The sequence below is a fragment of the Lepisosteus platostomus genome, chromosome 12, assembly GCF_059453375.1.
Source record: "Lepisosteus platostomus isolate fLepPlt1 chromosome 12, fLepPlt1.hap1, whole genome shotgun sequence".
NCBI classification, from domain to species: domain Eukaryota; kingdom Metazoa; phylum Chordata; class Actinopteri; order Semionotiformes; family Lepisosteidae; genus Lepisosteus; species Lepisosteus platostomus.
The window spans coordinates 6,453,562-6,480,620 of NC_142622.1; the positions used below are offsets into that span (position 1 = coordinate 6,453,562).

At 35.3% G+C, this 27,059-nt stretch overlaps 1 protein-coding gene across 1 annotated transcript in view; it reads left to right on the forward strand.

Moving 5' to 3' along the window:
- The window catches only part of mindy3 (MINDY lysine 48 deubiquitinase 3), a 42,435-nt gene extending 20,287 nt beyond the window's left edge, over nucleotides 1-22,148 (forward strand). Inside the window, exons 11-15 of the mRNA XM_088600616.1 lie at nucleotides 1,060-1,132; nucleotides 11,597-11,669; nucleotides 13,364-13,451; nucleotides 16,219-16,290; nucleotides 21,188-22,148. Of these exons, the coding sequence (XP_088456742.1) occupies nucleotides 1,060-1,132; nucleotides 11,597-11,669; nucleotides 13,364-13,451; nucleotides 16,219-16,290; nucleotides 21,188-21,337 (456 nt within the window). The 3' untranslated portion in view covers nucleotides 21,338-22,148. The remainder of the gene's footprint in view (nucleotides 1-1,059; nucleotides 1,133-11,596; nucleotides 11,670-13,363; nucleotides 13,452-16,218; nucleotides 16,291-21,187) is intronic.
- The last annotated feature ends 4,911 nt before the right edge of the window (nucleotides 22,149-27,059 follow it).

Here is a 27,059-nt window from a genome sequence, read left to right on the forward strand (position 1 = left end):
TGTTCTTGCTTTTTGAATCTGCACTTTTGAGTACTGAGAACATACGGACATTAGCTGGGAGAATCAGTTTAAAGGGAAAGTGTTTAAAGGAAAAATGAAAAAGAATATAAGTGTGCAGACTGAGAAGACTCGCAAAAAATAATTTAATTTTCTTGTTTCTAATTAGAAAAAATAATTATTTGATGCTGAAGTTTTTCTTCTTTTATTGAGCAGTATGTACAGGAAAGTGGTTATGGTGCCAGTTTAAATTATTGTAATGTCTACTATAGTTCTATTGTTCTGCATAGGAAATGTGGAGGTAAATGTTAATCTAATTTTTACTTGACCTTTTAAACTTTAAACCTTTTATTTCTTCATTGTGTTTAAAGTGCTTTTCCATAAACTACCATCATTTGAACTTATTTTCTCTGCACTGCTGGAATGCCTTTCATCAACTACACTTACGGTATATTTCTAGACACGCCTCTGTCTAGTATCAATGGAAGTTATTGTTTTTCCTTGGGGAGATTCCTGAGTTTCTGTCTAGAAAGATGAATGAATTTCAGACATATCTCTCATAGTCTTCAGCTTCTACATCCTCATGTACTGCCTTCATCCTTTGTCTAAAATAAATCCCTTTGGATCTTTACTTATAAATTAATCATACATCTTAACTTGTTTTGTTTCATAAACAGCCAATTAGTTGTGATTGTGAGGACTTTGGAAAAACAATAAACAGGAAAGTTTAAGACTTTCTTTTGATCAGCTGACAATGTGGCTGTGTGGCGGCAGTTATGCTGTCTTGTGACTGCAATTATGGTGGCTCAGGTGGTTTTCATTAAGGGGCGCTGTACACTGATAAAATGTAAACACTGAGAAGAGTAGTGAAATACTGTAATGAAAACAGTTTGGTAACGAGCTCTAATCTTTCAATCTTCATTAGCTTGTGTCCATTTTTGCAATGATGTAATCTAATATGGATGTAAATAAAGACACTGTCTTTTACAGATGTTTTGGAGAACTGGTACCCGTTTTAAGTGTTACTCATTTACCCGTGTATTTTACTTAATTCACCTTTAGGAAATGTCCCTGGTTGCTCCTGAATCGCCATCAGAACAAGCTAGAAGAGTTTTCCAGACCTATGACCCAGAAGGTAGATACGCATGTTTCATTGCTTTCTTAAATTAAGAATTATTGTTCATTCCGTTGGTCACCTTTTAATAATTCTGCAACTTTCCTCATTTTCCAAGACCCAAAGAAGGTTCCACAGCTGTCTTCTCTTCTCTTTCTTCTCTTCTTCGCTTGGAATAAACCTTTACTTGTTCCTTCGCAGCCTACGCATACTGACACAGCTACCTACTTGAACCGCATAAAGTTTGGGTGCATAATTCCAGTCCCAGAGCACTAGGAGTCAGCAGGGTTCTAGGTCTCTTTGAATCATCAACACCCAAGGACTTTCTAAAGCATTAAAACCATCCAGTAACGCTAACAATTCGTTCAGATATAAGGTAAGGATAATCACAGGTAGAACAAAAACCTGCAGGCACTACTCTCCTTCAGAGGACTGGAGTTGTGCACCACCGTCACATACAAATCTAATAGAAAATGAATTACTATAGATGTTTCCAGTTTGATCATTTAGGGTATTTCTGGACTTCCTAAGTAATGATAGATTTCTCTTGCATTTAGTTATTTCTAGGTTATTTCGTCTTCAGTTTCCTTCTGTGTCTTAAAGTTTTTTCTAGCATTAGTGACGAAGTCAGAGCTACCTTATACTTCAGGGGTTCTCAGACCAATTATTCTGGTGGTATTAGTTGTCGCCTCTTAGGCAACTGTGGCCATTAGTGGTGGGTACCTGCTGGTGGCTGCAATACCAATATTTCATCAATTGCTAAAATAACATTAGTATAATGTTCATAAGTAATATGAACATATGTAAAGATAGATAAATTACATATAAATCACTGGTCATACATATGCATTAGTCTGGAAGCTTTGAAAATAATACAGCTACTGTTCCCTGTTTTGTTCTTGAAAAAATAAAATACAAAAGATAAAACAATTTTTAAAGCATTTCTCCATGGAATTTAATAAACGATTTTGAAATTCTAAACATAAAAACTAATACCTTTACTTACATCATGATGGCATTTCGGTTTTAATAATATATTCATAATAATTGTTGTGCTTTCATACCGCCCTGCCATCTTAAAAAAATTATCAATTTAGTGAATATTTAATACTTATGTTAGGTGATTGTTTTTCCACTCGTTTGGAGTTACGTGACAGTTCCCTATGTGTATTGGTTATCACTGAGTCTTGCTAGTCAATAGTAGCTCCCAGAATTCGTGTGTTGGTGCTGGTAGAAATAATGAACAGCCAGAGAACAGTGAGAAACACTAAAGTAGCTTTTTGTGTTGCTCAGACATGCGTAATACAAAGTTACGGGCCACAGCATGAATCAAAATAGAAGGTTGAAGGGAAGATACCAGTATTTAAATAGAACATTTTTAACACAATTTAATATCTCAGTGCATTAGAGTAGGGTTGGTGGTGTCTTCTGTATCCTGCTGGTGGCCACATACAGTAAAATAATATGGAGGGAGCTAGGACTCTGAACCACACTCTTAAAACAAAATAGATCTAGATTTTCTGTGTAATTTTTGTACAGCGCAAATCTGACAGGGTGTCAGAATACCATGACCTCTTCATGAATTGGATGTTTTTGTTACATTTTGTCCATTTCCTCTGCTTAAAACCTAATTTTGTAATGTTTAACCATGTTTTCCCACAATCTCATTTTTTTTTCTATCTGGAGACGTTTCCAGACGATTGTGACTTTCCTTTGCTTTGTGTTTCCTCTGGATTTCTCTTCTCGCCTCCCTCTCCTGGCTTTCCTGTTTTTTGCTATCTTATGTTTTTTTTAAGTAGATAAGATTGTCTTTGCTTTTCTTCACCATTTAAGATTCTCACAGAAAGGTTTGTGCTGGTGCTTGCTTTACTGATATGTCCTGCAGGTGTTTTTTTTTCCCCATTTCATGCTTTTTCATAGTATTGTAATACAAAAGATTTCTGTTGCCAAACTTTTAAAAGTATTTTTGTAGATGAAATCTTTGATGAGGTAACATTTTATTGTACTCTTAATATTGTGAGCTCACATTTTTTAGTTTATATACCAATTGACCTTAATTCTCAATGGGCTTATACTGACATACAGTATGTTGGCTGACCTGGTTGTTTGTGAAATGATGATCACATTTGCCTTGTAATGATTTTGTGACATTTACAGTATCTTTGCTGAATCAGAGGATGTTTTGTTTCAGGTTAGACATGTTTGCAAGTATCTGTATTAATACAGGTTTCCTGCAAGCTGGGTGTAAGATACACAGTACATGTTAAACATTTAGGTGGGTAGCTGTGTCAGCATGCGTAGGCTGCAAAGGAATAAGTAATAGGTTTATTCCATGCTGAACAAAAGAAGAAAGAGAAGCGTATGTGGTAGAAACGTTGTGTTCTCTTTCTTCTTTTTTTCAGCATGGAATAAACCTATTACATGTTAAACATTATGTATGTTTAAACCTTAATAATAAGTCATTTTTCTCTTTGCTTCTTTCCCATTATAATTGTATTACATTATATTGTAATTATAGAAATAATTCAGTTCCTAATATAGAATTTTAGAAGTTTTTGTCCTTTTAAAAAATCATTGCAAATCTAATCAAGTAGGACGCATAAGTACTTTTTTATTAATTTTTATTATTGAAAGGCATTAATTGAAGGAGTTTCCATTGTATATCTGAACTGAAAATAAAATTAATATGCATTCTTATTTTTGATATAACAGAGGTTCTTAAGTAGCATGCATATAGATATAAGCACTAATAAAATACCTTAATTTTTATGTCTCTCTTCTGTCACATTAAATGTCTCTTTAAAATGTCTGCTTTAAAAGCAAAGCAATATTGTATACCCTAAGGTTGTCTTCTCAGCAAGAAAAAATATTTCACACAAATTGAAGTTTCTTTTGTTACCCAATGTTATGCTTCTTTCTTCTTTCTCAACTTTCCCATTTTAAGGTTGCATCAGGAATTAAAATTTTCATTTAATCAGGTACAAATGGTGACTGTGAAAACAACATTGAAATAAGCAGGCAAAAACAGTTCAAACCAGAAAACAAAATAGTATCAACAGCAATGAACATGTAGAGGAAGCAAGTTAGCCGATATAGCTGAAGCCGGATGTACACTGATGTCATCAAGGCTACAAAGCCAATGATAAACACGTTTCTTTTCCATATTGTCATACTAATGACTGCTAAAGTATTTCTGCACTGCCAGTTTGTTTTTGGAGAACAATGCACTGCAGATGGAAGCTTGTACTAGATTTATTATTCTGTCTCAGTTACGGCAGTTTTTCTTCCAGGAGTAATTAATCATTGCAAGTTAATTCAAGGGTAGATGGTGACTGCAGGTGGTGGTGCAATATTAATATTTTTAAAAGGATACATATAACAGCATTTAAGGTCCTAATTTAATATTTGGGTCAAATTGAAGATGTTGTTGGGAAACCACAGCAGACAGTTCTATAAATGCCTATAAAGAGATGCTTATCATTCAGCTGTTGAAGGGGGGTTTTACTGCCTTATCTGAAATACAGCACTTGCAAATTCATTCTTGTTTTATGTTACATGTGGACTTTTTCTTTAGTGGCGTATGTGGTAGATCTTCCAAAGCAGCTGAGTCAACGTCCCTTAGCACAATTATCCTGTAGGGGGATTAAGTCTGTTATTCTGCACAGGCACTCTTGAGGAATAATTAAAAATGTAATTAAAAGACTTTTTACTTTAATCAAGGGATACTCTCTTGTTTACAAAACGTTTTGAAGACAATGTGCTGCTTGCTAATTTATTTATCCTAAGGCTGCCCACAGAATTAAAGCTGTACAGTATTAAGAACATAAGAAAAAAATTGGTAGGTTTTTTTTCCTTCTTCCTTTGCAGCTATATTTATCTCTCTTTTTTTAGCAGTAGTGAGTGGTGGAAGAGTAGGTTTTTCAGCTTTCTTTTGTCTGAATACCATCATACTTCTTCATACTTTATAAATTCTGCACGTGTTTAGAAAAGTTTTAGAACCAACTATTTTTTTAAATCTCATTTTAAAAGTAATGGGTGCCATTTGACTAAAGGTGTAAATTGACCTTTACAGAAGTCATGCACTATTACATAAAAAAATGATCTAAATTAAATATTGTGAATCATAATACGTCTCCTGTTCCTGCCAGGGGGAAATCATGTTTTGACCACTCTTTTCCCAAATACCTGCTCTTAAGTTTTCCATTTGACAGGCAGGCGGTTCTGCAGTGCCTTACTGAAGAGTTTAGAAATGTGTCCCATGACAACGCTGAACTCACAGGCACCTAGCATGTCCTGCTGCATAGCTCATCCAGTCCTATAGTTCAAACTTAAACCAGCAGTGTCTCAACTGTATGGCTCTGCCTGCTTTCCAAACAAGCACTTTTTATTGGTTGCACTGCCTGGGAGATCTGAGAATTAAGTATTTGTATAGATGTGATTAATACTTATCCTAACATATACCCCCCCCCCACCCCCCAAAAGAAACAATTGAAATGTCAGCACAATCTTCAACTTATCTTTTCACATCAAAAGTAAATAAGTGTTGAATATCCTAGTTTATTTCTTGAGCTAGTGTCAATAGACCTCCTCTTTTTAATGGTTTCCCTCTGGTTTCTTTCTCAGTGGGGAAAGCAAGGCTGAAACGTTTACATGACTCATGAAGCATAAGATTGGTGTTAATAAGGTGTAAAGCACAGGTACATTGAATTCTCATTGCATTATATTTTTGTTTTACAATGTGTTTTCCCCCAGACACATTTGAAATAGTTCTTTGCTCATTTTTTCTTTTTTTTTTGTCAAGGCCCTTCAAAGCTAAAAAGAAAGGAAGCACTTTTCTTTCCAAATTAAGATTCTCTTTGATGCAGTAATTTAAGCAATTTGAGAACCAAAATACTACCACTGCCTCTGGCTCTCCAAATAGAAAACCCTTTTGATAATTAAGGTTTTTTTTTATCAGTTGTCTTGTTGATTTTACAAAAACAGTTTTTAATTGTATCTGTTACCTGTTAAAATGGTTGGAATGTGCTCTAAGTTAGGAGTCTCTAACCCTTTTCCTAGAAAGCGCTATCTATGTTGTTTTATCAATCACTGTAAATCACTTTGATAAGATTAAGAATACTTAGAAGTTATTGGTCAAAGTGCTTTGTTCAGCACGTGAATTTCTGTATACCTGAGTGCTAAAGGGTATTCTGATGTTCGAAAAATACTCTAAAATTTACAGTTTAATGGATCACAATTCCAAATGTTTAGAAGTTGACAACTCAATGGTTATTTCTAAAACGTTTTGGATTAGGCATTGTCAAAGTTTTCAGAATGAATCATGTTATTTATAAACTAGAAACTTGCAAAAGTTAAAATTTGCCAATATTTCTGTGTTAAGGCTAAGGCATTTCATGGTTAAAGATAAAAGTAATGATTATTTTAAAATGTAGTGTTCAGTTTTGAATGTCATGTTAATTAGCTCTTTGTGATTTAAAAACACACAATACATTCCTTTATCGTATTTTATTACATGATTAATATCATGTTATTACCTTAATTGTTAGAACCACTAAATGATACGGAAAACAGAAAATCGTTAACCTGATAAAGTACTAATAAAAACACCCGAAGAAGGCAAATACTGTTTGTATTTCTCACCACTGGGATAAACTGGGAATGTTTTTCAAATTAATCAATGTACTGTACTATTAAAGTGATGTGCACTGGAGAGAAAACTAAAGATCAGTTGATGTAATCGGCTGAAATAGTAAGATGCTGTAACTTGATAAATAAGTGAGTTTTTGTAAAAAACAAATTGAAGTATAATGTATTTTTCCGAACATTAATGTGTGTCTGGTATTTACAGGTAACAATGCACAGTAAAAGTTAATGAAAGCCTAATTTGACTAATGCGTTGATATTATATTGTGAAATAAACACATATAACACTCATATTATAGTTCATACCAGTTATAATTGTCAAATGCATTAAAATGAAATTAAGGAAAGTTTTGTGATAAAATATTACTGTGGTCTGAACTTGGAAATTGAAAATAAACCACTCAATTTCCTTGGCAGTCACACTGTGGTTACATGGTGTTAGGGTTATAATATCTAATTGGGTTTCAATCAATACTCTTTTTTTTCTGTCATGCCATATGTATTTTCATAATATGCATGAAGTCGTACTTTTAATAATGTGTGTTCCATAGCATTTTATACTCCAGCTGAAGATGATCTTGTCTTCATTGACATCTAATATGTAAACAGAGAGGACTGCCAACCCAAGCTGAAAGAGCTGTTTTCAATTAAATCTTGTGCCAAAACATTAGAAGTACTATTGAAACGAGAACACTAAACTTTTTTTTAACTTTTTCCTGCACTTTACAAGTTCTATATTTATATGTCCTTACCGAACTTCCACTCCTTGTAAAGACATTATTTTCCTGTGAGGAAAAGGAAGGTTAGTAGAACTGCTGATTTTTGTTGTAATCTTTTTCTAAAATCAATTATCTCTCAGAATCCATTTGTAGGACTCATTTATACTTTTATTTAAAATAATATTCTATATTTTCACCAAATATATTGCAAAAGGTCCAGAAGATAATATGGTTATATGTGAACAACCAGAGATGTCATCAACAGTGTAGGCCACACTTTACAGCTCTTCTCCATAAATACATAAAACTAAGAAAAAGCATGAGGTGGTAATTTACAGATTCATGCCTCATGTGTCACAGAAAAGATGTCATAGTCTAATGGGTAGAAAGCTAAACTGTTTCCAGTGCAGGGAGCTGAACCTTATGAGAAGACCAAATGGAAAGGCCAACAGTTAAAGTTGATAAGCATAAATGCTTATCTAAAAATGATATGAAAACTGTGAGCAAAATTAGTATTAATGATTCACTTTAAGGACAATGCAAAGTAATAGCATACAAAATACCTACATAAAAAGTGTATGTGCAAGTCTAAATGCAAAGCATTAAATCTGATGCAGACTTAACAGTTTCAGCAAGCTAACAAAGAAAAATTGGCAAGAATTAGATCTTTCCAATGTGCAAAGTTGGTAGAGACTTATCCATAAAGACTTGCAGCTGTAATTGCTGTCAAAGGTGCTTCTACCAAGTATTGACTGATAGGAGTAAATACTTATGCATTCAGCATTGTTTAGTGTTTCTTTCCAGTCTAACATAATGTAACATAAGTGTTGAATCTGAGTACTCAAGCTATGATTACAAATCTTATTTAAAAAAAAAAGTCAATGTTATTATAATTCAATAAAATGGAACACCACTGGGAGGGACCAAAATTTAATACATTTAATTGACTGATAAGAAATGTGATGTTTGACACCCACACATTAATCACGTGAAACTGGAATAAAAAACATTAATCCTCTTACAAGTCTGTAGGGCGACTTTCAGCTGTTGCGTATGTGGCATATTCCAGAAAAGCGCTATATAAGTGTTAGCAATTATTTTTTCTATTCCTATTCTTATAAAAGCCATTTACAGTCTTCAGATTGTTTTATGAATCATTTTGAGTGAATGCAAATGAAGAAAAATGAGCATTTTAACAGTAATGTAACTATTGTGTTAGATATGTTAGTATCTGCTATTACATGGAATAAATACCAAAGGGATTTTTTGTAGTTGCTCTGTAGGAAATAGTTATTTTATGTATTATAAAATAGCAAAAGGGAAATGGTCTAAATATAGCTTTTTAAGTTACGTCTTCAATTATTGTGCTTGTTTTACAATCGAAAGAGGTAATACCTTGTTTGTGTCATTAGTATAGCTTCTTTAAAGAAACTCTTTCATTGTGGATATTTTTTATACTTTGCATATTTTCAGCATTGGTTGGCAAACAGATTATTTACCAAGAAATCTGCCTCTAGAGCAGAAGAAAAAACAGAACATATTTTATGATGTGTTATTACCATAGTAGGATAGATTCCATGATGACAGATTCTATTTTCTCACTCAGGCAGTGTTTGATTACTTTTCTAAGGGAGGTAACTTAACATTGGATGGAAAAGATCCAAAGGCTTATCTGGTTTCAAGATTGCCAAAACCACCACAGGGCAAAATCCCAACTAAAATCAGCAACATGTGAAAAAGTAAATATGTTAAATACTTTTTCTTGCAAACTGGATGAGATAACATAGTATGAACATTTTTTAAAACTGTTGCAACAAATTTCCTCTTATAAAAGGATTTCATCTGAGCTTTCTAGTTCACTGTGACTCTGAGAAAGTTAGGTGAACAGTGCAGTATTTTATGTGCCTGTGCCGTAAAGATGCAAACTCAGATACATTGTTAAACTATATAGAGATCAATGAATATTTCCACAGGGGCATTAATTAAAGCGTCAAGCAAGAGACATATTCCTGTATCAGGTTCTGGGCCATTATGTACTATTTTGAAAACATCCTCTGATGTACTTGACCTGTTAGCTTGCCATGGGAGGAAGCTTCATTGAACTGAAATTAGTTAAGAAAAGCTCCAGCTCGGGTTACACACAGAAGCAATTTGTAGTCTGTCTGTTTGTAGCCGGTCTTCATGCTTTTGTTCTGATTGCTAGGTAATGTGTGAGTTGACCTCTGCTGTAAATCGAAACAAGATTACAGATAGTTCTGACCTGCAAGACAAGTATCATTGTGCTTGCTGCTTTATTTCTGTGCTGAACTGCACCAAAATACTCTGCAATTTTCTGTCACTAGAAAAGATTTAAATTAATGGCAACAGCTACAGTATATCACCCTGCAGCTCACAAATGGCAACCCACTGAAGCTAAGCAGGTGCGAGTCTGGCCAGTACCTGGATGAGAGACCTCCTGGGAAAAACTAAGGTTGCTGCTGAAAGAGGTGTTAGTGAGGCCAGTAGAGGCCTCTCATCCTTTGGTCTGTGTGGGTCCTAATGCCCCAGTATAGTGCTGGGGACGCTGTACTGTACAAAGGCGCCATCCTTCAGATGAGACATAATACCGAGGTCCTGACTCTCCATGTTCATTAAAAATCCAAGGGTATTTCTCGAAAAGAGTTGGGTGTATTATCCTGGTGTCTGGGCAAAATTCCCCTCAGGCCTTTACCAGTCGTGGCCTGGTAACCCCCATCTATAAACTGACATCAACTCTGTTCTCCTCCCCACTGAGAGCTTGTGTGTGGGGAGCGTACTGATGCACTATGTCTGCTGTTACATCATCCAGGTGGGGCTGCACACTGATGGTGGTGGAGGGGAGTCCTCATTACCTGTAAAGTGCTTTGAATGGAGTGTCCAGGAAAGTGCTATATAAGTATAAGGAATTATTGATTATTATTATTGTAAATTGCAGAAGATAAAGATAGCATAATTTGGTTTAAAGAAATCAATTATTCATCACTTCTGTTTTAAGCCTCCTTTTTATTCTTTGTTATGTTTGTGTCAGATGTGTAAAACAATATATTGGTTATTAATAGATTAATCAAGCTGTGCATTTCTTTCCACTGCTTCACATTTAGCTTATCTGCACATTTTAAATTAACACCCTTTTTCAGGTTGGAAGGAAACATACACCAAAACACCTATGAATGACACATCCAATTCTTGTGAAATTCATGTGGATTTACAGAAATCTTTTGCAATCTTTATTAAGACTTGCTAGTTATTTTTGTTATACCTACCCAATTTGGATTAGCTGACTGTGATCGCACTCAGCGTGGATTAGGGAAACTGAACTGCCCAATCTTCTTGTGACACGTCACATGCAATCGCAGGTGATTGGCAGAGGTTTGTGTGTCCCAATTAATGCCGGATTCCAGCAAGCACCCAGGTGGCTGCAGGGGTCACAGTGTCACAGAGAGCTGAGTGAGTTCTGGGGAGCTTATCCCACCCTACCATCAGCGGGACTCAACCAATAGTGCGCCACCTCTTGGGGAATCCTAGTGACAAGCCCCAGCCTCAAAGCTGTCATCACAGAAATCAACCTGTGCTATCCCATTGCCTTTACCAGTTCAGCCACATAGGAGTTTCCCCTCGTGTTTCCCCTCCGTTTACTTTTTTTTCAGAGCAGAAATGGTAGCCACATTGCTGTGATCCCCTGTTTTTAATGAATTTTCAGTTTAGAAAAACAGGACTCTCTTTCGATTTACAATAACCTAAGCCAATCTAATATATTTTCATTTTTTCATGATTGTTGTTAAATAGTTGAACGTTCCTAGTGTGTATTTCCAACATAAGTTTTATATACGTGTATGTACTTGTATTTCCTCACTTTTACTAATTAAGTTGCCACTATCGGGTCCTTCAGACATTTTAAATCCTCCTACATCAGAAGTCTTTGCTGTTTATCCCTCTAACTCTGAATGTCTTAAGATCACACAGGTATCCTTTAGCATTTAAAACTCGAGGCTGCTTATTCTTTTCCAGCAATGGGCAATGAACTCATGGCTCTTCATTCATATTACAGTAAAGCATGTTGAATGTCACTGTTTCACCCTCTGTCTTTGTGTTTCTTCTGTTACAGATAATGGGTTTATACCTGATACACTACTGGAGGATGTAATGAAAGCCCTGGACCTTGTCTCAGAGCCTGAATAGTAAGTCATTCTGTGGGGACTTGCCCGTGATTTTAACTCATGACATACCTTGTGTCCTTCAGGTATCTGTTAATCTTAGAATCCTTTTTTTTCCAATATTTGTAAAAGGAACTGCTAGTATTGTGTATTTTATATTTATGTTCGATTATGCAAAGCACTAACTCAGGTTTTACATTCAGATTTACGTAAAAAGGTTGAAAGTTTCGAAAGTTGTTCAGAAAGAAATTTAAAGGAATAGATGATGTAAGGTGAACTTTATGATCATATTAACAGCTGTACTTCAAAAAACAATACCCCACAGAAAGCATTGTGTAATTTGCAGAACATATGGTGAACTGTGGTTTAATCATCATTCCCAGAATATTTTTCTGACAGGTAAATCCCAAAACAGCAAAAGGCATATATGCCTAACATTTAGCAAAAAAGCTGAAATAACTAAAATAAATTACAATGTAGTATAGCAGTTTAATTGTAAACCGTTCAGTACAGTCATTTATGAAGTGAATATTTCCCTTTAAAGAATACTAATTCACTAATTTCACACAAAAAAAATACTGCTACCACCATTGGCGCTGGGCGTCCTTAACGGCATACAAAACAATTTTAATTAAAATGTGATTGATATTATGAAGAACTTTGCTACTAGTGCTGTCTTTGTGGAATAAATATGAAATTCTTCAGGTAATTGATCCTTGGTGTGAACAGTTGGCAGTCCACTGTTCTGTGAACCAGTTCAGCAACCTTATGGGTCACCTATGAGCCTGTCTTCTTAGGTTTCACACAAGTCCAGAAGAACTGTAAAGTTAATAGATGTGGGAGGGGGTTTAAAGACCTCCTTCAAACAGAGCTGCACTTCAACTCCAACTGTTAAACTAGACCGTTTTGTTCAGAGTTTCTTAATTTATTTACCAGACATGATTCTTTTGCAGTGTAAACGTATATATACAAAAGCAACATAGCCCTTTTTTATTTTTCATATGCTTTGATTTATTAATATTTCTAAATCATATGAAGTTTGATCAGATCTACGGTAAGTTAGATCTGATTGTACTGTATATCCAAGGCTCACCTGCAGCCATTGGTATGTGATCTACTGTCTGACTGTAGCAATCCAATGACATTGTGAGATAGTTAGATTAATGTGGTACAAAAGTTTCTAAATAATTGTATTCCTCTTTTTACTTTGTTAAATACTGTTTTGAATACAAATACCATTAATCTTTCAATGACACACACTAACTAGAAGAAAAATAAGATAGGGAAACATTTTTTGTGTATGTGGGTAAAATCCAGGATTAATATTGTTCCAAAATTTAATGAAGAGGTAAATATTTTATATGTTTAATTCAATAACTGAATAACAGATAATCAGTTTTAAACATTGCTGTATAAATCTCTCTATATATAGCTACAGTTATCAGTGGTCTTTACCAAAATCTTTGAATGTGTTTGTGTCTTTAAAAGGAAACTTTGATTTTTATCAGTGTCACTGCATTACAATAATAAGTGGTTAAGCTTTCAAAAATTGAACTGGGCAGTTGAATTTAGCCTCTTAAAACAGTTCTTAATCATTTGTGCTACACAAATATGTTATTATATATACAGAAATAAATGACTTATTTCTTGCAGTTGTTTATTGAGTGTAATAATAAATAATAACCTTTTGTATTTCTATTCCCTCCCCCCTTTTCCAGTGTAAACATCATGAAGAATAAATTAGACCCGGAAGGTTTAGGGATCATATTGCTGGGACCATTCCTACAGGAGTTTTTTCCTGATCAGGTAATAGAGTTGCTCTTAATTACACAATGTGACTTCATTAATCGACTTTTGTGTTTAGTCAGTCTGATTTTATGTAAGGTATATTATGAATTATCCTATTGTGTTATTAGGTGCTTAATTGATATAGTTCATTTAAACTTATACTTTTGTAAGATCAGGTTGGTATACGGAAACGTGCAGATAAAGAGAAGACATTCTGCCCATGTAGCTTGTTTAACTATTTGATCTGAGGATCTCATCCAGTTGCGCCTTTCAAGTCACCTAATATAGTTGTCCTCAGTATATTCAGTTTGCTGCATTGTGTGTGTAAGAACCCTACTGTTCTTTGTACTCCCACAATAATAAGCCATTCTCAGGTGTCTTGTTTTCTCCTCATGTGTTACAGGGTCTACTTCAAGTTGTATTTCAAAAAGTCAGGAATTGTTACTCCATTAAAATAATGAAACATTCAGATCCTGTAGTTTTTATTAAATTGTTCTTTCTGTTTTTTCTTCCTTTTGAACGTTTGCGTAATAATCCATCGTAATAGTTGTTTTATCTTGTGGCTGTTTCGAACGTGAGATGGGTGCTGCATTTCAAATTTAGTTTGCAGTTATTTCTTTGTTGTTAAATTGTTCCAATTTCATGTTCCCCTTCAAATGTGAAATGTTTCCATTACCAATTGCATTAATATATGAATACTATATACGAATGGTATAACTGAGTTATACCATAACTGAGTCTGTATACCAAAGCCGCACAACAAGCCCCCTGAACAGCTGGCTTGAATCTAGACAGGTACAGTAAGTGCCTCTTATCAGCTTCTCTCCTTTACCTTCAATACTCTAGTTACATACACATATATTGTAGATTTCCCTACGTACATATTTGCTTGTATTATTTACTTTAGGGTTGTATAATTTGGGGGTTTTGCCTAATATTGGCGTTGGAGGCTGGCACGCTCTTACCCTCTCACCCTGGAACCCAAACACCTCTGCAGGCTGTTCTCATCCTTTTTTGCTCCCTGCTTCTGTCTTTCTGTTGTGTTAAATTTACATTATTCCAATGTTGAATTTCAGCAGGATTGAAATTTTTTTCCCTTTTGCAGTTTGTTTTGTTTTGTCCCATTTTCCCCAGGGTCCTACTTCCTGGTGAGGCTTTTCCTAAGGGGTACACAGGCTGCAGCCTCCCAGGACACACCCGATCCATGTGGGCGTTTAAAATATCGTGCTTGTTTTTTTTTACCAAACCAAGTTGATCTAAAGCTTTGTCTCTCTAGACTTGCTTTCCTGTTGCCTTTCACTTTTTAAAGATGAATTAGTGAGCTACAGGCGCTGTCTGTAGCCAGGTTGTGCCTCTTTTTGTCAGTAGGCAGGCCAAAGGTTACCCTTCTTTGGAACCTGGCCTTCCTGCCCAAGTGCGTTCAGCCGCATTGACCTGTCTGCGTTCTCTAGTTACTGCTTTGGTTTGCGTATCCACTTGATAATAGGGACATTTTGCACATGTAATAATTAGGTTATGTTGTTTCTGTGCTCCAAGTACCATGATGGTTAAGAAAAAAAGATGAATAGGTCCTCATTGTATGCTGAACTAGTAGTGTCCCAGCACACAGTGTGCAGGGAGCCTTTTTGTGCAACTTTGGTAAACAGACTCTTAAAAATTAATTAATATTAGTCTGTTTAGTAATATAGCAAAATTCAAATTTCAAGGAGCAAAGAGTATGCCAATAACCCATCTTTTTGAAGATGAACTGTATATTAATGTATTTATTGTGATGACTTAGAACAGTATAGTGGAATGTGGCCTGCATATTCAACTTTCTTTACCAAAATATTAAATTGGTGCATATTCAACATTTCACACAATCCCAAAGAAGTTATGCGTTTCTTATAATAGCTATCCTTGTGCTACAAGTGCTTTTATTTAATGCACAGAATTATTTTAATTATCTGAATGTTTTTATATTGATATACTGTACATTATGCACATGTATGTATAAGTGTATATACATGTTCATATTTTTAATTGATAATCTCTTTTCTGTAAGTTTAAGTTGGCCATGGTGTCCTTGAAGAAAATGTCCCGTTGACAAATTTCCTTTTAGTTGTTTCCCAGAAGGATCAGAAAGAGAGTATAGTTTGCAATTGCCAAATCAGCACAGTGCCTTTTCAAGGTCTTAACACTACAGCCTTTTTTCGTTTCTGTTACGCGTTTTACTAGTTATAAAACATCTGTTATACGGCTTACAAAGTTCAGCTGATGATAGTCTAATGGAAAAATTACTCTGATAATGAATCAGGTCTGTCATGTAATTCAAAAAAGACACCTGGCTAACGTCATGTTCAGTGTTCATCAGTTACAGACTCTTACACTGCAGTTCATTGAAGATAAACAGACAAAGTAATATTTGGCAGGAAAAGGTTAACGTAGCCTGAAACAATGGTTTTGAAGATCTACAGAGATCATCATTATTTCACTGCAAATTACAGAAAATATGCCACAGTGATTTAAATAGGATTTAATATACTTTTTAGTGAAATATCTCAAAGCACTATTAAATTAAACAGGCTCAGTTTATTTTAATATTCTTTGTTTGCCTTCAGGCAATGGTAGAACAATTGCAGTTTGTACATTTCTGGGGCTGAAAGCTGAATTTGAAATTTCAGCAAAGTAATTTGACTATGTTCACTCTTTGCCAATATGAAATAACTATCCAGAGCCCTTAATTGTTCCAGCTAAGTGGTCCCTCACTGTAGCAATTTTAACAGACTTTCTACTTTAATTTCAGGACTCTGGGATTCCAGACTCATTTCCTGTCTTTCACTACAATGGTCTGAAGCAGTCAAACCACAATGAAAAGGTAATAAATAATCATTTTAAATTCTCTTTTGCACCTCTTTCTAATCAACATGTATCTTTTGTGTATTCCCGTTATTCTTTTGAAAACTCTTACATTTGAGCTTTCCCAGTAAAACACTGCATTTCATTTCATCAAAAGAAAAATGTATTGAATCGGTTTGTCTTTTTCCACTGTTCTTTCAGTGTGTTCATAATGCTTTTTATCCCTGATCAAGCGCCAAACTCTCCAGCTGTTAGGCGTGGTTTGTTGTTTGCCATGAGGTAAAGAACAGGAAAGTCGAAAAGGAAATCATGAGATTTCAAAGAATTAGAAGACATGTTGACAAAAGAAAGCAAGTGGGGTGGCCGCAGGTGTGGCCATAATTGTGAAACAGTGCAGGAAGAGTATGAGTGGGTGTTGAAGAGAGGTGGTGTGTGAACTGCAGAGTGGTACAGGCAGACAGGTGGCATTGATGGAATGGGGACAGACCTTGAGAAGGCATGTCTCTTGACACAATCTGCGCCAGATGGGAAGGTCATGCAGGATTATCACAGAAGAGCTAACTCCACAGCCTTCAGTATACAAGGATTTATGTTTACTTGGGGAGACAAAGTAGTGAAAAACATCCAAAATACTCCAGGCAATGCTTGGATAGCAATCATGCATATTCCGTAATCATTTTTGGAGCAGAAGAGCATTTGCTGAATTAAATTGACTAAGTTATTATTTTGAAAAATAGTTTCCTTTGAGCACAGCAGTCCATTCATAAGTGGAAGGACAGATTTTGTACAGCTGTACATTTTGTCCTTGATCTTTAGGGGCTCCTAATTACGTTTAAGTACCAATCATGGGTGTCCTGGAAATATCTAGATCTTTATATAAGCCATTCAAATCAGCCCATCTCAGATTATTTACATATATATACTGTATACAGAGAAGTTTATAGAATTGAAAATTAATCAAAAATTTGCTGGAAGCTGTTGTAAAACTGGTTGAAACCATGGTATATTGCCTAAATGACAAATCTTTCCCATCTAAGAAGTACAGGTTCCTGGGGTAGTCTTCCTGTGTGCCTCAACTCTGACCTTTTCACAGGAAGCCCAATACTGCTACAGACAGACATTGCTGATCAACTGAAACAAGGAAAGTAATTCATTAGCCTGCAAAACTCATTAGTACTGCAGAGAAGTGTGCCTGCTTTGTTCAGAGATTCCCTGCAACTCCACAGAATCTCTCTAAACCCCACACTGACTTCTTTGGGGGTAAAATCTCAGAGTTCTGGGAATTTGAGCATTCTGTATCCAACAGTTAAAGAATTGTTAGTGCTCTTTGGCCTAGTGACTTATGATTCAGTCAAGTCTTATTTTGAGAGCTGTCTGTTCTTGAAGGTTCTCTCTGCTTCTTAAATCTCTTAGGCTCATAGAAATATTAATTCATTAGTTGAGAAGATATTAATTAAAATTTCCTCCTGCAATAAAATGTAGGAGTTTTCAGAATTTGCACTTAATTCTTGTGGCAAAAACATACATAGACAGCATTGTTTAAAACGTTTTTTAAATCAGCCCACTATGACTGCTCATCACATAATAGTATGGCAAGTAGTGCTTTTACAATAGTGTAAAATAGTACAATAATGTACAATAGTATGGTATACAATATATGGCAAGCCAATTAACCCAGAACACATAACATAATACTATAACTGGTTGCTTTGAAGCTGTGAAGATCATGCAAGAGTTTCCTTCTTACACTAAAAAGAAACATATGAATTTTAAATGTTATGTAATTTCTTTGGGAATATTATTAATAATGCACAATAACTTTAGCTGCAAACAACCTAATAAAAGATCATTTATTGTTGTCCAGAATAGTGATCCTAATTGTATGGCTCAGCATAGTTTCAGATTAAAGGAACATGGAAAAGCATTTACTTAAAAAACTGATGAATAAAACACAAAACAGACTATTGCATACAAATTATTTACAAAGAGGTTGAATTTTAGGGTGCTGATGTTTTATAGGACTAAACCAAACCATTTCTGGACTCGGCATACAGATGCTAATACATTCATAGTTCGATACAAATATTTATTGCTCACGTACTTTTCAAATGCGTTTGAGAAGGTTATTATGTGCAGATCTCCCAAAGCCTTTCATTAGATGATAAGTATACATTTCTACAAGTCTGACAAAACATGCATTCTAATAAAGTGTGCTCTTATTGAACTTGAACTTGAATTTATAACTATGTAATTGCACATTACGACACACGGGTTTGTCAGTTAAACCATAGCAATACCAAAGCTCAGGGGAAGGGAATACTCTCTAGGAAAGATATAGCAAAAACATCTTCGATGTGAAGGTGCCAGGGCATTCACAGCCTACCCATCCACAATCACTAGGACCTCACTAGCAGCACTACCAACTAACAGGACAACCATAGTCAAGCCAAACATGATCAGCTGCACGCTGCAACTCAGTAACAGGCTTATCAGATTCATAGGTACTACCTAAGGGACCTCTTCTGCACAGCAGCAAGTAAAGCTGCTAACATTTGGTTGCTATTGAATGTCTATAAGCTCTCAATTGTTAGGAAGGATTTGATTAAATTTGTAAAATGATGGGAGTAATGCAGCGTTATTTTTTTTTATCTTATCTGTTCTGTTTTGAAAATGTCATAAATGCCATGAATTGATGTTTATGACTTGTGAGATGATGCTACATCTGACATTTACAGCATTTACACAAGTTATGGAGTAACTCATAGAAACATTCCTTCAAAGGAACAAGTAATAGGTTTATTCCATGCTGAAAAAAAAAGAAGAAGGAAAACACAAAACGTTTCGGCCGTGGGGCCTTCAGCCCTCACACCTGAAGAAGGCTCCACGGCCGAAACGTTTTGTTTTCTTTATTCTTTTTTTTCAACATGGAATAAACCTATTACTTGTTCCTTTGAAGGAATGTTTCTATGAGTTCAGTTCATAATGAAGCCCAAGTGTAACTTGGTTAATCTCTACGCTTGTATTGTTAGCTGTGGGCTTTCACGGATTCTGAGGGTTGTACATTTGTGGCCAGAAATGTGCATGCCAAATATGAATGAAATAGAATAAAGCTTTACTTTCTGATTTATACATTTTAACTATAAAGAAAACAATGTAATTAAACATAAAATTGTTAAACTACCTAGAATGACTACCTCTGAGCTGAATATTTTAACTGCAGATATAAGCAGACTTTCATCATGTTCTGGTAATACCAAAATTAAAACATTTAATCTTGAAGTAAGGAAGATACATTGTAAAAGAAAGGGAGGCTATAAAGAAATGATTTTGGTCATCATAGTACATCATAAGTGTGGAAATCTCATGAATGGGGGCTGTTTCAGATATCATGGTACTGATCAGCATTACCTCATAGGAGATGGTATAATAGCTTAAGTGTCAGGATATTTTAAACCTTCACTCCCTTCCTTCAGGAAAAAAAATACAACAGGGTTCTCATTCATTTTCCAGGACAGTGTCTCTGAATGAACAGCCAGAGATTTTTTGTTTTGGAAAAAATAAGTGATATTGGGCTGGATTGTCACTTAATTGTTTGTTTTTGACCTAATCTAGATGTCTAGGAAGGATTTGATCAAATTTGTAAAATGATGGAGTAATTCAGCCCTATTGTTTTATCTAATTAGTTCTGTTTTTAAAACGTCATAAACGCCATGAATTGATGTTTTAAGAAATTATCCGTTGTGTACAGAATAGACATGCAAAGCATTCCTCCATCATACTTGTGTAGTATGTAATAAGTTTACATATTGTGTCATTGTGTGTGACCTCCGCAGCATATCCCCTTTGTTAAAAGAAAGTATTCCTGAAGTTTTGAAAGTCTTGTCAGTGCTGAGTTAATAAAAGGTTACCTGTTTCAGAAACATTGGTTTTAAGGGATGCTAGTTCTTTAAACTGAATACTGTATAAGTCTCTAAAGGACTGTACTGTATTTGTATTTCGAAGGAACAAATAGTTCTTTAATGTTACATGAAAAATGAATATATGCAACTGGTCCAGCTACTGTGCTTTCCACTAGGGGGAAACATAATACTTGAAGCGGGAGTGTTTCACACACATGTTTTATTTAGAGCAGAGGTCTAAGGAACAAAGTCCTTTATTGGAGAAACAATTACACAATAAGCCAGTGTTAAGAAAGATTACTTATCTTAATGCTTAATGGCAAAATGCTGATTTGGTTTGTTTTATATTCATGCTGCATTATGAAAATGCTACTGAGATTTTATGAATCTCAGTTGTAGTCTGAAAACGACATAATGCTCCATTTATTTTCAAGTCATTTTTTTGTAACCTCAATATCTTCTATGAATGTAAAGCCTGGCTTCTATATTTAGGACAGGTCATGTATACATATAGAAGGAATCTAAGGCCTGCACATGGAAGTAATCATGGAACAATCATTTGATGATGTCATTGTATGAACCCATGCAGTTAATTGACTCTCATATTGAATGTCTTCTTGACATTTAGTTTGTCACGTCTCTTTTTGATTACAAGGTCTTCATAAGCAAATCTTTTTCAGTATTTTCTGTAATAGCATCTGCATCTTCTTAGCATCTGTTTGCTATATATTTCTTTTATCTGTTTTACAATATAAAATTTTTCATGAGAAGAATTAAGGTTACCGAATTTAAACTCCTTTTACACTGAGATGTGGCATTAAACTTCTGTTTCATTTCGGTTTTTCTGGTCCAGATTGGAGCTATCTTTCAATTTTGAGAGCTCTGGGGAAAGAAGAAACCCCAAAATACACCTTTTTGTTCTTTACCTACAACATGTTCAAGGAGTGAAGTTAAAAAAGCAGTCTCATGCCTGCCACTGAAATCTGAAAATACTGACAGTGTTTATTTGTATTACAGGTCATGTATGTTGAAGGAACATCCTTGATTTTAGGATTTGAAGACCCGATGGTACGCACTGATGACACTCCGATCAAGCGATGCCTTCAGACTAAGTGGCCATATATTGAATTATTGTGGGCCACAGATCGGTCTCCTTCATTGAATTAATTCTTACCTCTGCCAGAATATTCCTTAAAAACACAAATGCTATGAGCAAAATATTTTTCACTTTGTTTAAAAAAACCTGTTTCAGTTTGGAACATTGAGTTTTGTTTGTAACTGTCTGTTTCACAAAGAAAAAATAGTGTGTACTTTTACTTTAATTTTCAAAATAACTTGTTTTACTTTGAAATATTGAATACTAATGTTCTGATTTTTTTCATTTGTTTTATGCTCACCAAAATGTATTTATTGTCATTGAAAATTAATTTTGTTCATTGCAGTGAGTCTGTTTTGTTTCAATGATTTCATACAGGATTTGTTTGCTTAAAAATATTTTTAAATTTTCTTGAGGGGAAAAGGATTAAAAATAACATTTTCAAACCTAATCAAGCTTTATCAACAGAGCTGAAGTCTATAAATATTACTGCCCTTCTTAAAGCCAAGGTTTTTTGCAGGACTAGAAAATTGTATTGAATAAATGTAATAGAGAATAAATAAAGTTGGCAATGTTTGACAAGTTAAATATAGTATCTTCTTTGGCCTTGGAATCCCGAACTAAGACTATGGTTACCTTCCCAGTTTGTTTTAAAGGTGGAGGAAAATACTTAATACCTTAATACTCAGACCCCTAATCATCATTCAGGGTCTGAAATTATATTGCAAATGGTTCTGTCCTCTGTCCAGATTGTTCTGTCTGCCTACTCATATCTATTCATTGTATCGTTTACTGCATGGGGAAAAAGATATTGTCGTCAAGACATCTAAACTCATTTATTTTGGTCCAGTGGCTTGCTCAAAATAAATGGCTTACTCAAAATGTGTCATGGTGTATATTGGGTTTAATGATGATTTTTTTTAAGAAGTTCGCAGAAAACGTACCTTGACACGCTTTGGTCATGATTGATAAATGTATAATGTATATGAAGTGATAATTAGGACAAATAACCCTTTTCATCATTGTTTTGTAAAAACGCATCAGTAAAGGTATTTTTCCGTAAGATTCACAAAATGTTAAATTTTGTTGTTATGAAAGAATTAAGTCCTACAATACAATGCATTATTGTTAAAACTGTCTGTGAGCAAGATAAGGCATTCACCGCTGTTTCTTTGTGCTACAAGTATTCTAGTAGACCAGTGGCCATCTTTTCCATACAAAGCCAAACCGCTTAGCTTTTTTCTGCCTCTCCATCTACTCATTTTTATACTGTTTTTTAAAATATCACTTGAAGATCCATTGTATTAAAAAGTATTTATTTTGCTTAATTTATTACTTCTAGAGCAAGAGATGCTTTTCATTTTCAATGACCTTCACAAGTCTATTTTTACACCTAGAGCTGTATTCTTTGAAGTGTTTCTTAATTATATAAAATACATACTTCATTTCCAGCTATGGACTTGAAAGATCTATGAGGTCCAAATTTTCACTGGGTATGAAGAAAAGATAACCAAGCAGAATTCCCTAACGTTCCTTTAAATAAACATATTTAAAGTGATTTATTTATATTTTAGCTCTGTGTCACGTGGTGATGTATCAGTTGATATGTTGTATCATTCTCGCAGAGATATACTCTATGCATTGAATATGAAGTGTTCACTGAGTATGAAATAGTGCTCTGTAGTTCAGTTGATTCATTTCATGAATTAAAAAAAACATACAGCTGTTTAAGCATCTTGTCCAAATGAACAATTGTCTACTTAGAAAATCAATACAGTTACACCAAATAGTCATCATGGGGTCATGCGTTTAGAAGACCAGACAGCAGCTGATAGCATTCACAAAAAAGGTACTGTACTATTGCTTTCTCAGAATCGCATCAAATGAAAAAAGGCTAGTTTTTAAATGCCTTTGCCATTTTTTCATAAGACAAAAGCATTTAATGGGCGGACAGTTCCTTACAGTGATAAAATTCTGATATCCTATTTACAGAGCACATCGTTTCTCATGTGGTTCATATACAATATGGAGGATATTGTTACTGCCAGTTGTTATGTAAAGTACTGTAGTTTACTCCAGGAAAGCAAGGGTTGTTAAAACACTTCATGCTAGTTATACGGCTTCAATAAATTTACTTTTGGCACAAGATCATACACGTACCACTCATTATTTTCTTCTTTATGCAATTTAGATCAAAATAATTAATCTAACACTTAGCAATGTGCAGAATGTTAATGTATTACACCTTAAACTCTAATTGAGTAAAATATGTCCTAAAAAGGGTATCAAATTTATAGGGCCCCTGTGCAAATTAGGAGATGGTCCAGTTGATTATTAATACGAAACGGATTCACAGGTACGTTAAATATATTTTTCCCATATGATGGTAGTATTTCATCATATACTGTAGGCTCTGGTGCTATGGAGTCACTCAGAGACTTGATTGCAACTACCATGAAAAAAATGGAAGTAGCTCGTTTATGAAAAAAACAGCATTGTCAGCTATAATTCTGTTGGACCTTCCAAACAAAACTGGAAATGGCAAGTTAGTAGCAACTCAGAGTGCCAAAAGCTGCAGCACTTAAATAAAATATTAAGTCAGAATACTTAACTTTGAAGAAAAATACACATTAAAACAACGTCATACCATTAAAAAAACACTTTATAGCTCAGAATGGGTTACTTGCTTTTCTGAGTAAACTTTTCTAAGTTCCTTCTGGTAAATAACAAATAGATTTGAAGAAACATTTATTGAAAATAAGAAAATCATAAAGATTATCTTTCTTTGAAGGAAATTTCCCAACTGGAAATTCAAGTCAGTTTTGGATACTTTTCTTAAATGACTTTAATATGTAATTTTATTTTACAAGGCAGTAAAAGGCTGTATTTTTTAAGAACTGAAACCATAAAACTGGTTCAACATCTGCCCAGAAGATGCTCCTCACAGGATCATGAGCTAGCTGAAGTAAGGTTTGTCATGCTTTTCAAGGGCCATTTTAATTTTCTAAATCTGGTGATTGATATGGAGTAGAAGTAGTATCTTGGAATAGATCAAGCCTTCTAAAGCAAAAAACAGTTATTTGCTGCCAAATGAATGTGAAGCATAAACTCTGTGACTGAAGAGATGTGGAATGGAATTAATTAAGTCTTAATTTAATAAGGCTACTAAGAGGAAATGGTTGATATGTACTTCAGTCTGTGTGCTTTTACATGGCATGGTTCCTGTGATGTGGAATCACCAATAATGTTAGGGAATAACATTAGGCCTATATCCTCTACATATTATTGAAATGGATATAGGACAAATGCTTATTACAGTAGGTCTTCCTTTATTTTTGGGGGGAACTTTTCACAAAAACAATTTGATTTCATCCTTGGCGTTCCAGTATGCTCCTGCTTTCCACTAGCAAATCCTGTGCGAGAGAAACGTCTTACGCCTGTGTCTTGGCAGTTAGGCTCCCGTCTCATTCCCTCTGTTCAACGGAGTCGCGTTCCGCAGGCATCGAAAAGAGGAAAATAGTGTAGAGACCGAGCTGCACTCGGTACCGGTAGCTCCCACTTTCAGAAGATCTGGGGGATGTTTTGGTCAGGAAAGGGGTTGGAAGTCAACCCAAGCACTCTTTGTCTGCCATTGAGCAAGCGTTTTCAGTTTGCAAGGAGGCTTGCGAAACTTGATTTTGAAATAGCAACCCGAGTGAAAACTGTTACACACCATCGGAGAAGATCGAAATGCTCAATACATGCCGAGCTTGATTATAATCTTGCTAGGCAGTCCAGATTAGCAGTTTAGTGCAATGATTTCCAGTTGTCCAGATTCTTACTGTTCTCGCTTTACATTCAATCTAGTCCCTTTTGTTGCTCTGCTATTTTTTTCTAAGCTTGAAGGTTGTTTTTTGCCTTGACTATATACTGTCAGTATTCTCCAATATATTAGATAACCCCTCCTATTTCTCCTTAGAGCTCTTGCATGGCAGGATAGAGCACATCAAATGCAAGAGACACTTCAAGCCAGAATCAAATTGCCTACATTGTGTTCCTTGTGGTCCTTGTGTTAAAAAACTGATAGGTCTAATGCACAATATAAGGATAATATATGAAACTCATAAAACTCTTTTAGTATAAGTCATTTTGAACTTTCAAGTCATTAACTGTTTATACATACTTTTATTGTTTTAAACATGCAGCGCTTTATTTTTGTGTAATGTGCTGTACTGTTTTATTCCAAACTGAGGCCTTTTCTGAAATACTTGGCACACACACAACAGCACTGCATGGAGTCTCCATCTAACATAAACCAAAGTGACTGAGTTGCAAACACATATCGGAGTTTCTTTATTACATCCTGATTGAAAACTTGATGTTTTTGATTCCTAATATAGTAACAGTCCAGCTACGTAAAACGAGCCAAAATGAACAGACGTAGTATCAAAATAAAAGGGCAAACTTAATTACAAAAAAAAGCTGCATGGTATCAAATAACAGCTCAGAAATCAAATTCTCCGTGGTGTAACAAAACAATCCCTCCCCAAATAGTTTAGGATAATAGTGATAGGATAAGATGGCACATTGGCCTCAACTAATATGGCCAGAGTTCATTGAAATAAACTCTACAAGGCGTCTTTCAGAGATCAGGGCCCCACAGAAAACTGATTCAGCATAGAGAGGTGTGAATTAAGGGTATAAATATTAATTCTCTATTCGTCTGATCACAACACTACATTAGATGGAACTGTCTTATGATTTCTCACTCCATCTAATTGCATTTACAGTCTAATAGTGATGTCTCTTTTTGTTTAACTGCCTAGTGCAGCTAGTCTAGAGTTAGGTAATATAGTGAACACCTGATCAACTACAGGTACATTTAAATCTAGCATTTAGATCTGATTTACAGGAGACCTGTACACAACTTGAATTATGTTCTGTTCCAGAAAAGCTTGAGTCTTAAGTTGCATTGAAAAAAGGGCTTCCAGGCATCCATCTCCCAATGCTGAGCCTGGAATAGCGAGAGCACCAGGCTTAAATAAGGAGGGGCAGGACTGGGGGCAGGTGAAATTAATCAGGTAAAATACGAAAGAGCTGGAGCGCCCTTAAGAGGAGGGATTACGATCGTGACAACAACTCCCCCAAGAGATGGCAGCCCACACCATTATAGATGGTCCTGCTCTGTGGTCTCTTTCTACAGATTCAGGGTGGCAAGCAACAGGTGCAAGGCAGGGTACACCCTGGACAGGACGCCAGTCCATCGCAGGGCACACACAGACACCAATAAGCCTACCAACATATCTTTGGACTGAGGGAGGAAACCGGAGCACCTGGAGGAAATGTGAACTAGGGCAGAACATGTAAACTCCACACAGATAGCACCCCAGGAACTGAAGCCAGGGCTCCAGCAATGCAAAGCAGCAATGCCAGTAACTCACCACCATGCCACCCTGAGTTAAACAGGAACCAGTATAATGAATTATTTGCAATTATGCAGCACTTCTCATCCCAAAGGATTCTAAAGCAATTTACACACAAGAGTGAGCCCACTTTATTCTCTATCTGCATTACGCGCAGTAGCCATTATGAGTAATTTCATTGTACAGCCGATCTGGAGGAGAAGTGAGAAATCGTCCCACCAATTGAATTAGGTAAAAACTTTTAAGGAGGACCAGATGGTGCCAAACTCGGTATGAAATTTAGCCGAGACACGGAGGATAACCCTCCTACTCTGACGGACAGCGCCACGGGATCTTTAATGACCAAGTGTTCAGGGCATCACTTTAATGTTTTATCCAAAGGACCTTTCCA